Source organism: Nannobrachium achirus, assembly GCF_963921795.1.
Source record: "Nannobrachium achirus genome assembly, chromosome: 15".
In the NCBI taxonomy this organism is placed as follows: domain Eukaryota; kingdom Metazoa; phylum Chordata; class Actinopteri; order Myctophiformes; family Myctophidae; genus Nannobrachium; species Nannobrachium achirus.
Window position 1 is genome coordinate 17,260,002 of NC_137822.1, and position 12,482 is coordinate 17,272,483.

At 44.1% G+C, this 12,482-nt stretch overlaps 1 protein-coding gene across 1 annotated transcript in view; it reads left to right on the forward strand.

Annotated features, from left to right (window-relative positions):
* The window catches only part of unc5cb (unc-5 netrin receptor Cb), a gene marked incomplete at both ends in the record, with an annotated part of 120,649 nt that overhangs the window by 90,925 nt on the left and 17,242 nt on the right, over positions 1–12,482 (forward strand). The window contains 3 exons of the mRNA XM_080743435.1: positions 2,748–2,835; positions 2,958–3,129; positions 11,106–11,339. Coding sequence (XP_080599561.1) covers positions 2,748–2,835; positions 2,958–3,129; positions 11,106–11,339 — 494 coding nt within the window. The remainder of the gene's footprint in view (positions 1–2,747; positions 2,836–2,957; positions 3,130–11,105; positions 11,340–12,482) is intronic.

Genomic DNA, 12,482 nt, shown 5'->3' on the forward strand with positions numbered 1-12,482 from the left:
GTCTATGGAGACCATGGCATCGCGGAACATTGAAGAGAAAAAATGATTGCAACATAAGTGTTAAAGAGTTGGGGGGGGGGGGGGGGGGGGGGCTTGAAATGAAAAAGTTTGAGAACCAGTCTTTAATAGCAGTGTTGCACACAGAACGAGAACTGGCTGACACCCACACAGATGATCTGACAAATGACTGATATAGGACAGGGTTTTTATCCACACAAGGACTAACGGGACGCAGGTAAACACGGGATTGGGTGAGGTGACTGTGGGAGTGGCCAGATTGGAGATAGACAAATGAAACAGGAAAGGAAGAGATAGTGATAGGAGAGAGAGAGAGAGAGAGAGAGAAAGCAAGACTGATTGTGACAATTTGTGGCGAGGGTATCATTGGAATTAACCACTTCATGCACGTCATTGTACAACAAAATAGTGACAATAGCTGAATAAATCATGAAAACCTTTAGTTTTAAGTTATTAGAAAAATTGCACAAAATAGAGACGCCATGGTCAATGTGGTTAAGCATTGGGCTTATATATGCAACTGTCAAAATAAGCTGTTTTTCCATGGAACCCCTGAAATGTCCCCCCTGTCTCAAACTGTACCAACAGTCACCGCTCACCAGGAAGGCTGTTCTTCATACCCCCGCAGATTGACTTTGAAACAATGTGTTAAAGCCATATGTAGTCAATCATTACTAGGGCTTACACATAATGCGTGACAGAGAGTGATGGATAGCTGGTTTTGTGGGTGCGTGTGTGCATGTGTGTGCGCATGTGTGTGCGCATATGTGTGTGAGCATATGTGTGTGTGTGTGCGTGTGTGTGTGTGCGTGTGTGTGTGTGCGTGCGTGTGTGTGTGTGTGTGTGTGTGTGTGTGTGTGTGTGTGTGTGTGTGCGCGCGCGCGTGTGTGTGCGTGTGTTTGCGTGCGTGTGTGTGGTGCTAAAGCTATAGGGTGTACTGTTTCATGCTGCTTACATTAGCTTTGCTGTCCTCGCTTCAGACACATGTGGGCTGTTTATAACGCGCCACAGATGCATGTTGACAGGCGTAGAAAAACAGACTGGGACATTAAAGGATACACCAACTTCTCAAGTTTCCCCAGTTTCTGTCTTTTCTTTTTTCCTTTTTTTTTTTTCATTCCAGGAAAAACATCTTCAGCCGGTGGTAGCGCTAAGCCACCTCATCGTGTTACATAGGCAGGGAGAGAGAGAGAGAGAGAGAGAGGAAAGAGCACATTTGTCATGTGATCTGTTTCGTGTGTCTGGGTAATGGAATATTTTGTGGCACTGACAAGTCTGACTGTTTGGTATTTTATTTTGCATCCTAAAATGCATTTCCCTTCTCTTTGAAGCTGTGGCATGAGGGACGGTTGTGCGTGCGTGCGCGTGTGTGTGCGCGTGTGTGTGCGCGTGTGTGTGTGTGTGCGTGTGCGTGTGTATGTGTGTGTGTGTGTGTGTGTGTGTGTGTGTGTGTGTGTGTGGAGTCCCTGTGGTGGACTTTGTGATTGCCTTGCTAGCCTAGCGAAGAGAAGCTGTCTGTCACCCTAAGAAAAGTTCAGTGCAAGGACATGGGAAATCAATGAAGTATCCGCGAAACCCCGGAGAGAGAGAGAGGAAGATGGATAGATAGAGAGAATGTGTAAGAAGGAGATGAAGAGAAAGCGAGAGAGAGAGAGAGAGAGCGAAGTGCAGCAGGGGTGGAGGATCTAAATAAATTCTGATTGGACAGGGCATCATATCAAATCAGTGTGAGATGGAAAAATGTAAATCACACTGGCTGCAGCCTTGGCGTGGCAATATCAGAATGTTATGAAGGGTAGAGAGCTCATTGATTTTAGAAATGAAATGTCAAATTATTTCCCCATGCCATGTGATAAGAGAGTAATATGCCATAGTTTTTTTTTTACGTTTGGGGCTTTGGGGGATCAGCATGACGTCGTTGTCGGGTGGAAACCTCGTATCTCCAAGTTTCAAATGTGTACGTTCTTTCACAGAGTAATGCCCTGCTCATCATACAAGGCCGTCGCACAAAGGTAGTGAAAACAGCAGATCTACAAGCACACAACGCCTCGCACCGTGAGGCGTTGTGTGTTTGTTGATCGGCTGTTTTCACTAGTTTAAATCATTTCTAAAATGATAATTGCAAAACGAACGGTTTTGGATATACAAGGTTTTCACCAGACAACGACGATGAGTATAATTCTTTAAGAAAAATAATCACAGTCTTCACTTGGGCTTTAGTTCTGTGCCACAGAGGCAGTAGACTATTATATTGTATAAAGATAAACCCTTCATGAATAACCAATTTCACTTGTTAAGTCTTTGTTTCTACAAAAGGGGTCGGAAAATACCGTACTTCATCATCGGCGATCTCCTCGACAGCGCTTTCATTGGGTTTGATGCGCTGAGATTAAAAGAGCTGCCTCCAGTACATATGGTGCACATTTTTCATCCGGCGTTTTCGTAATGTGGGCCTCGTGTGCCTCTTGTGCAGCGACACCATGTAAAATAAACCAAGTATGACAATGACAGCCATGTAGAATGATGACAATGTCAGTTTGGAGAATAATGGCAATGAGCGTTGAGAGCAACGCTTGGCCCCGCTCAGCATGTAAACCATCTCACAGCTGGGAATGTTTGTTTTTGTCCGTCTGCTTACACGTGTGTGTGTGTGTGTGTGTGTGTGTGTGTGTGTGTGTGTGTGTGTGTGTGTGTGTGTGCGTGTGCGTGTGTGCGTGTGCGTACTCTAGGGGTGAGTCTGCTTATTCCAGCAGGAGCCATCCCGCAGGGCAGAGTGTATGAGATGTACGTGACCGTTCAGAGGAAGGACAACATGAGGTAAGCGTGTCACACAGCATTGCCACAGTCCACTGTTTACTTCTGTCAAAGCCACAGTGTCTCCCCTACACGCTACTGTCACAACATTACTAATATGTGTGTGTGTGCGTGCGCTCCCCCAGGCCCCTGGTGGACGAGGGTCAGACGGTGCTCAGCCCAGTAGTGAGCTGCGGGCCCCCCGGGGCCCTGCTGACCCGGCCCGTCATCATCACCATGCACCACTGTGCCATATCTGACAGCCAGCAGGATTGGCTGATCCAGCTCAAGAGCCAATCACAACAGGGCCAGTGGGAGGTGAGGAATCCCATTGGACACACACACACACACACACACACACACACACACACAGACACTGAACGGCATCGGAGTTTTTGACAGCCAAATCAAGATATTGCTAGTAAGTCGCCCTAAGGGCGAGAAGCGACCTTGCCCTAAAGGTTGAGGTCGCGCGGAATCAACAGAGACTGACACAATATGTTCATATATGGGCATTCCCAGATATTGCGGTTGCCGTGACACGGGTGTACTGTACGTACTAGGTGGGCACGCACGTACGTGCATGCGCATGGGTGTGCTGCAGTACATTCTATTTGTGCTGTTGTCAACTCTGTGCCTCCAGGCTGTGTCATTAACATAGATGATGATGATAAGTTGAACTGTGAGTGTAGCCTTCTGCCTGCCTGTCCTCGCCACGATAAGCCTTCCTCCTCATACACCCTCTATGTATGCTTACACAATGCACGCACATACACTCCATGTCACGCTAACAGCACAACAATAATATATTATTTACATACAGCATGCAAAGGCATACATTCGTGCAGCACAGTCATGGGTTACATTAACACAGGATTTACTGTGAACAAACACAGCAATACAACCAACAGGGAAAGGAGGGAGGGAGGGAGAGAGAATACACGACATCCCTCTCCCGACATACCGTAGTTGGAAACTTACTACAGTCGATTAACATTTTCCCCATATCCCTGATTACCTGTCAAGAGAAGCTGTGTTGTGTATTTGATACGTGTAATGATTTCTGATCGATGAAATCATTACATTGCAGTTGTTAGCTGTCACAGGCCTGTCAAGTAGCCTTTTCCCTATTACAACCCGCCGACATTAATTTTGAGTTCTAGCTTCTTGGACCGTACACTGCGCTGTGTACAAACCTCAACGTGGGGTCCTGCAACTCTCAGGGTTCCGTGATGGGGTTCCAGCCTAAATGTATACTGTAATTGTCAACCAAATGGACCCCTTGTGGGTCTGTAACTCCCAAGAGTGTACGAATGGAACTAAATGGACCCATACGTGTCCATTTGGTTCCATGTGTACACTCTCAGAGATATTTTAGCACTGAGGATCATACAGTGTACGTAGATCGGGGTCCACGGAGATCAAAGTCGTTTCAAATTGGGGGTCCGTGGCTTAATGCATACCAAACTGGGGGTCCTTGAAATAAAAACACATGCTGTGTACATCACTGATGTACAGCATGTGTCCTTCTGTCGGCCCATCATTCTGTTGTGGCCAGAAAGAAAAAATCCTTTCTGGGAACTTTCTTTCTTTAGTTTATTTGTATAGTCCCCCCCGAGCACTGTTATAATGCTGTGGCATCCAGACCAGAGGAAAGTTATTACAGTGCAAATTCCTTCTGCAGCCTAAAGATGGAAGCGTCCTCTGCTACAGTGCAGTATGTCTCTGACAGAATGAATGGACCTAGACTGCAGCTGGAGAGCAGAGAGTGGTGGGTTTGATGTGATAATGAGAGGCCAGGCTTCCTCAGGACTGAAGTATTTCCACTGTATTTGCCCTTCTGGTGGAGGAAAAAAAAAGAAAGAACTTGTCAGCACTGTTCAAGGTGATCCGCCTGTCAGGGTGATCTGCAGCTGGTTTGGATGCATTCAACCACTTTCACCCTGCTTTGGCCATGTCATTACTGTAGGCCAAAATGTTCAGCATTTTTCAAAGAAAAGACAAAAAAAGAAAAAAGACAATCTATCTCATAACACAGGGGTCTTCAACGTTTTCAGGCCAAGGACCCCTTATTTGAGAGAGAGATGAGGCAGGGACCCCCCCCCCCCCCCCCACAACCTTTTCATAGATTCCATATAGTTTCCTCGTTTTACAGCATAATCATTGTGTATTTTGGATTCATGTCAATTTGTGTTTTTCATATATTTAACCTGCACTTGAACCGTCAATACTTAATAAACTTGACCTTTCACTCTGTACTTAGTCTCCTCTTTTTCCCCTCTACACCAAACCTCTTTTCCAAAAATAGCCGATCTACAAGCACCCAACGCCTCGCGCTGCGAGGCGTTGTGAGCTTGTAGATCTGCTATTTTTGGCTAAAGTTCTCAGAATATGGATGCTAGGTAGCCCTGAATACATGACTCTCATATACATGAGAGTCATGCTCGAACTTTAACATGAGGACCAGTGGGTAATCGAGCCCTCAACGGTTTGCGCTAGGAACATCAGATTTCAAAAATAAAGTGCTTACCCAAGCCAACTCTGCTAACGATTTGACGCCGCACAACGTTCATTACACGCCGCTCCCCGGTTGTTGAGTAAAAAGCATTTTTGTCCGAAATTATTTTGTTTTCCATTGGACTTCCTCGCTTATCCCAAATGATGATCCAACCTGCGCCTCACTTGTGCCACAGCGCCCCCACATGCTTGGTAGGTGTATTTCGCTGTAACAGGTAGGTTTTCACAGCTTCACTTGTTATAATTCTTAGCTTCTTGATTCTTTTCCCTTCTCCTCCGGTGTTTGCGCTCATGTGTCTCTCTCAAGTAGTCAAGTCAACAAGTGAGAAGATGTTCGGCCGCAGGGCGTGCACTACAAGACAATGTGTTTAGATTCAGTTACAGCCGATAGAGGGCGCAGTTGCGCACTTTGGGGGTAAGCGAGGAAATGACCCGGATGTCCAATGGAAAACAAAATAATTTCGGACAAAAATGCTTTTTACTCAACAACCGGGGAGCGGCGTGTAATGAACGTTGTGCGGCGTCAAATCGTTAGCAGAGTTGGCTTGGGTAAGCACTTTATTTTTGAAATCTGATGTTCCTAGCGCAAACCGTTGAGGGCTCGATTACCCACTGGTCCTCATGTTAAAGTTCGAGCATGACTCTCATGTATATGAGAGTCATGTATTCAGGGCTAGGATGCTAGGGTTCAAGCGATTAATATAAAAAAGGAGAAAAGTTTTTAGAGGACCCCCTGTAGTAACTCTGAGGACCCCCTAGGGGTACCGGACCCCCTGTTGAAGACCACTGTCATAACACATCGCATGTGTGGCATCATGTCTGTTTTAGAATATTATATAAGTATAAAATACTGTAGGGCTTTAATATAAATGGTGATGATCAGACCCAAACCCCAAATCCAGGGGTTATACTTATTTTGCACGATCCCCTTACGGAAATGTATTCACATCTTGAGTCTATAATTATCTTTTCTTTATGAAATGAAAATAAATACCAGTGGGTTTGTGTGTTGTCGTGGAAGTACTAGAAGGGCATTTGATGAAGGATTCGGTTGTTACCTTGACTGCATATATTGTTGTGACTTTGATGAATTGCATGGAAGCAGCCAATAAAAAGCCAGCGCAAACTGTGAGGCAGAACTATTGATTATATCTCCGAGCTGTCAGATGGTTATATCTGAAGGTGACGGCTACTTTCTTTATATGGCCGCTGTCGGCTGGAAACCTTGTATGTCCAAAACAGCAAAATGAAGGAAAAAAAAAGAACCTATTTTCTACTACTTTTGCGTGACATTCTTGTACGACGAAGTAGGGCATTCAATTACGGAGCCAAAACAACAACAACAACAAAATTAAAAGCTGAAATATGGGCATACAAGGTTTCCGCCTGACAGCAACGATATGAGTTTTTGTCCTCGATACGTGGCCAACCACTGAGCAGTGTTGTTTTTGACAGCAAATTTTGATTTAGTCATTGAATAAAATGTCATATAGTTTTAGTCATAATTTAGTCACCTGAAATGTTTTAGTTTTAGTCTAGTTTTAGTCGACTAAATATCATTAGATTTTAGGCGACTAAATCTATAGGTGATTTAGTCAACTGAAATGTATTTTGGCAGGCCTTGAAGGCATCGTAATGACTGATTTTACACTTGGTTGTGTGCTGAAAATAGCAGATCTACAAGCTCACAACGCGTCGCAGCGCGATGCGTTGTGAGCTTGTAGATCTGCTATTTTCAACATGCAACACCTGAGAGCAACCAAACATACTACATACTACTACTACTAATTACTCTCTTCTAGTTGTAGTCATCACAGCTTAGTTTTTATTTAGTTTTTATTTAGTTTTCGTCAGACAAATATGTTTCGTCATAGTTTTAGTCAACGAAATCAACACTGCCACTGAGGCACGTGTGTGTGCTGGTGTGTGCTTTATATGACTGTCAAATAATGTATTCATTCTCATATTATTACCAAGCGCAGAGGGGGAGCTGGGAGATTGTTTGGTTGAGGGTTCATCGTGCAGATTATTACCAATATTACAACACCCAGAGTCGCTGTCGGGCAGGAAACCCCGTATGTCCAAAAGCATTCCTTTTTTAATGACTCTTTGAAAGAATAATGTGAAATTTTGGGCGACGCTCTTGTATGGTGAAGTAGGGCATTCGTTTCCACAAAAAACATAAAAACATAAATGGTTGAAATGTGGATATACAAGGTTTCTACCTTTCATATAAAACCCTGGGGCAGCATGCAGAATTGGTGGTGAGATGATGATAAAGATAAGATATTGCTGTGCGTCACGCTGAGGATTGTGTCAAACATTCTCTATCAGTGATGTTCAGGCCCCCACAGCAGGATGACCGCCATATTTAATTGAAGAGCAATAAATAAATTGTGTGTATGAGGGCGTACGAGCGCACGCGCATGTGTGTGTGAGTGTTGTGTATGAAGCTATATTTTCCACTATACAGTGCAATGTAATCACCCCCCCACCCACCCACCCACCCACCCTAAGGGGCCCTCCCTCAGGAGCAGTTAAAGAGCCTAATGAGTGGCCATAATACTACTGTTAAATGGCCTAGCTCACAATAAAATACTGTAATTCCTCTTCTGTCTCGTAATGGGCTCAATTAATGCCAGCGAGCTGCTCAGAGTAGCACTGGGATTAGGGAAAAATGAAAGGAGAGAGAGAGAGAAAGATGATAGGGTATGAGAGGTAGAGATGAGAGAAGGGTTAATTGGTCAGGACAGCGAGGACAGAGAAATGATGTCCTGCCATGAAGGGTCAGCTATATGACTGGTCTATTAGTAGATTAGTGATCCTCAACCTTTTTTCATTTCAAGGACCCCGCACTGATCAGGCCACAGACCTCCATTTGTCTCTGGGACCCCAATCCAGTGTTGATTTTGTCTACTTAAAATATGACCAAAAATGTTCTTCGACCTTTTATAGTCCGGGCATTTCGGGCAGTATGTTGATGGAATCGTGCACTTTATGAAAGAAGCATGACATTTGGTACACAGTTAGAACATGCCATATGGAACATTTTTGGCTTTAGGGACATCGCAGATTTGTCTTGGGAAACTTGTGGGAGCCAATCAAAGTTGGCGTCTCATTGACTTAACTATAACAGTAAAATAATACAAAAAAATAAATATGCTTTAAGTAGCATGTGAGGGGTCAAACTAGGGTTTTTTCATGATTCTGAATCCAATGCAAGCATTTGTTTTGCACGAAAAACATTCCTTGAGCTAAAAAACCATGAAAACCATGGTTTAGTGATGAGTTGTCACGTTTCACTAGGGTTACCAACCGTCCCGTAAAATACAGGATCGTCCCTTTTTTGGAAACTAAAAGACGTGTCCCGTATTGAACTGAAACGGGACGCTCTTTGTCCCGTATTTGAAGGTTGGGGGATAAATATGAATGACGGGATGATTTAATTGAGAAATGACAGCGATTCTGCCTGTCAGTGAGCTTCCACTCTGCTCTCCTCTGAGACAAGTGCTGCATCCCATTGCTGTGAGAGGCGCTGCACTGTTTGTAAGCAGCCCATTGGCTTATTAACACAGTGTTGCTAAGACACAGTCTCCGCCCCCTACACAATCCCTTCCCATGAGCTGTGGTTAGGTTCAGTCCACAAGTTGCCTGCGCGAGAGTGAGTGCGTGCGAGCGAGCATACGACTCAGAACATTGTTTAATGTCTTAAAAAAAACGTGTGACAGAAGATTGTGTACAAACGGATTAGACATGAATCCATGATAGGTGATAGCCTAAACAACAAGGTGAAAAAGCAGGCAAGCAAGCAGAAGATAAGCCATGGATTGTAGGGTTCTATTCCTGGGAGTACTACAGTAGTCTTGTCTGCCAACTAAAGCAACCCCAGACAGGCTGGTATGTGAAATAACATAAGCATGCGTTGATTTTGTTTTTATAACCTAATGGTTATTACTGTATGCCAATATGATTAAATTAGTGTTGGGTAACCAGAGAGTGGGCACATAAGAACCAGGTAGACCTAGGCTATATGTTTTGGAAAATTGAGAGAAATACAATATAGGACTACACTACATGATTTTAAGGTAATAGGTTAGGTGGCCCAAAGACACCCGAATTAATATTGTGAAAGGAAAAATATGATTTAATATAGGAAAATACCCGTTTTAGCCAACTTTATAACCGAAAATACACGATTTTTCGGCGGCGCAGAATATTGTGAAAGGAAAAATATGATTTAATATAGGAAAATACCCGTTTTAGCCAACTTTATAACCGAAAATGACCGATTTTTTGGCCCGTATTTGAAACTCTGGCAGTTGGCAACCCTACGTTTCACAGTTTTGTGGGGGCCGTGTTTCGGAAAGGAATGGTTTTCGTGCAAAACAAATGCTTGCATTGGATTCAGAATCATGAAAAAAAAAACTAGTTTGACCCTTCACATGCTACTTAAAGCATATTTATTTTTTGTATTATTTTACTGTCTAGTAGTCTATGAGAGCCATTTGATTGGCTCCCACACGTTTTCCTATAGCCAACAATGTTCATATGGCATGTTCTAACTGTGTGCCATTTGTCATGCTTCTTTCATAAAGTGCACGATTTGTGCACGAAACGCTCGGATTATTACCTCCTACCTTCCTTTTAAAGCTGTCAAAATCAACACTGCCCCAATCAACACTGTAAACTCTGTTTAACTCTTGAGTTATAGGCCCGTAAATAGCCTCATTCATGCCAGTTACTGGAGCATTCTGGTCTATCATGAAATGCACAAAAAATGTAAAGACAAAGAAGCCTATATTGCGAACAGATACACCCCAGCCTTTTGATCTAGTTAGTGTATGGTTCGTGCTCGAAGTAAGGCATAATAACTTCCCTCATCTAATTTACTCATCTAGAAAGCAATTTAATTTGCACCTACATAGCAGGCAATCTTAAGTATCCTGTGAAAGTGTATCAACGTAACCAATCTATCGCATGCTGCAGCCAGTTGTGTTGCTCACAGAACGCTTGTAGCTGAGGAGACTGGACAGGGCTTAAGAACAATGCATAATTAATGTAGCTCTCTCCAGTCTGCGGATAGGAGACATACGGTAATAGGGAAAGTGGAACAACTGATTTCTGTCGTGATTTCATCACCAAGGGCCCAGGGGAGTCAATTGGGTATGGCAGGGGTATGCAGCTGCCATACCCTGGGTCCAGGGGGGAAGATAAAAGTTAGTTCTAAATATAAATCCATGAATGTCTCTTTGTCTATCTGTGCAGGTTATTATGTTGGTAAATTACAGTAAAATAACTACAAATGCAAAGTTTTACAAAATGGTCATGATATTATAGGTATATATAATTATATATTATATTATATACTTCTTCTTAAAATTAATATATCATGCCTGTTGCTAAGGTATGGCAACATGACTGGTGTCTTGCACGCGCGCGGAGGCGCGCGTGCAAGACACCAGTCATGATGTTCTGAACTGACGCCACTGCAAGGGCCTACAATTCGAAATATTGAAAAATGTGAATGGGTTCCCATGGATTCTCAAAAGGCACTAGCATAGAGCCCTGAGGGACCCCGCTCAATAACGTATGAGCAGAGATGTGGTTAAAACACACACTGATATCGTCCTAACAAATGAATTATTCTCCTGTCCTCCCTGCCTTTCTTCCCCCCTCTCTCTCCCTCTCTCTCCCTCTCTCTCTCTCTCTCTCTCTCTCTCTCTCTCTCTCTCCCTCTCTCTCTCTCTCTCTCTGTCTCTCTCCCCCTCCCCGACCAGGACGTGGTGGTGGTTGGGGAGGAGAACTTCACCACACCGTGCTACATCCAGATGGACGAGGAGGCCTGTCACATCCTGACAGAGACCCTGGGCACCTACTGCCTCGTGGGCCAGTCTCTCAGTGCCGCCACCGCAAAGCGCCTCAAACTGGCCATCTTTGGCCCCGTCACCTGCCCTGCCATGGAGTATCACATCAGAGTCTACTGCCTTGATGACACACAGGACTCTCTCAAAGTAAGCTCGTTGGAGCGTATGCGCATGTACACACAGGGCATTATGGTTGTTGTTGTTGTTGTTTTCTTTTTTTGATAAATGGTTGTTGACCGCTTTCAACCTGGTGCCCCTATTTAGTCTGGTTGCCTGATTTTATTTCCGGATAAACTTTTTTGTCGCGCTACTCCTCCCACAGTTTTGGCGGCACAAACTTGGACCATTATGTCCAAATCAATCGGCTTCATCGGGAATCGCTTGCTTGCATTTTGCTAAGAGATATGTTATATGGTTTAATTTAAATTAATTTATTTGTGAATAAATGTTCTCCATTGACTTGAATGGGAAAATGCAAAACTTTAACTGACTGAGTGATGGTCTAGCGGTCTAATGATCAGACTCCAGCATAGAGATTCCATGTTAAAATCCCATTCCTCCTAAAATACAAAAGAACAACTCAAGCACTAAGAGCCTTCCAGTGACTGAGTGATGGTCTAGTGGTCTCATGATCAGATTCTGACCACCAATGTTCTATGTTCAAATCCCAGACAACCTGTGTTTCCATGCTAGAGTATTTCACCTTTAGTAACTGAAGAAGAACACATTAATAGTAGCCTACAACTAGTCAGCTGACTGTGACAGTGTGGAGCTCTAAAGATCAGACTCTGAGCACAGAGATTCAATGTTCAAATCCCAGTCTCCTACAGAGAACCTCGACATTTTCAAGACTAATATACAAAAGAACAAGTCAAAAGTTGCCTGGTTCCAGACCATAGACCCCGCCCACTCTCAGAGTGGACTCTTTCTCTGGTCTGGAGCTGAGTACAGGAATCGGCTTTAGCAACCCAAAAATTCGGCTGCTCCAATGAGCGCGGGGGTGGGGGGTGGGTCTAACGAATATCCAATCAGCGCAGCAGTTGAAACGATTTCAAACGAAGTTCACACACGACAGGCACACGCACACATACACACACACACACACACACACACACACACACACGCACGCGCTGAGTTCACAAGCTGTTAATGTTGATTACATGTTTCTGGTCGCAGTTCTGTGTGGAAGCAGTCACTGGCACAGACAGAGACACACACACAAACACATACACCGCGGCCGTGCGTCGCGATCACCGTGTGTCGCGAGCACGATGCGTCGCGATCACTCGC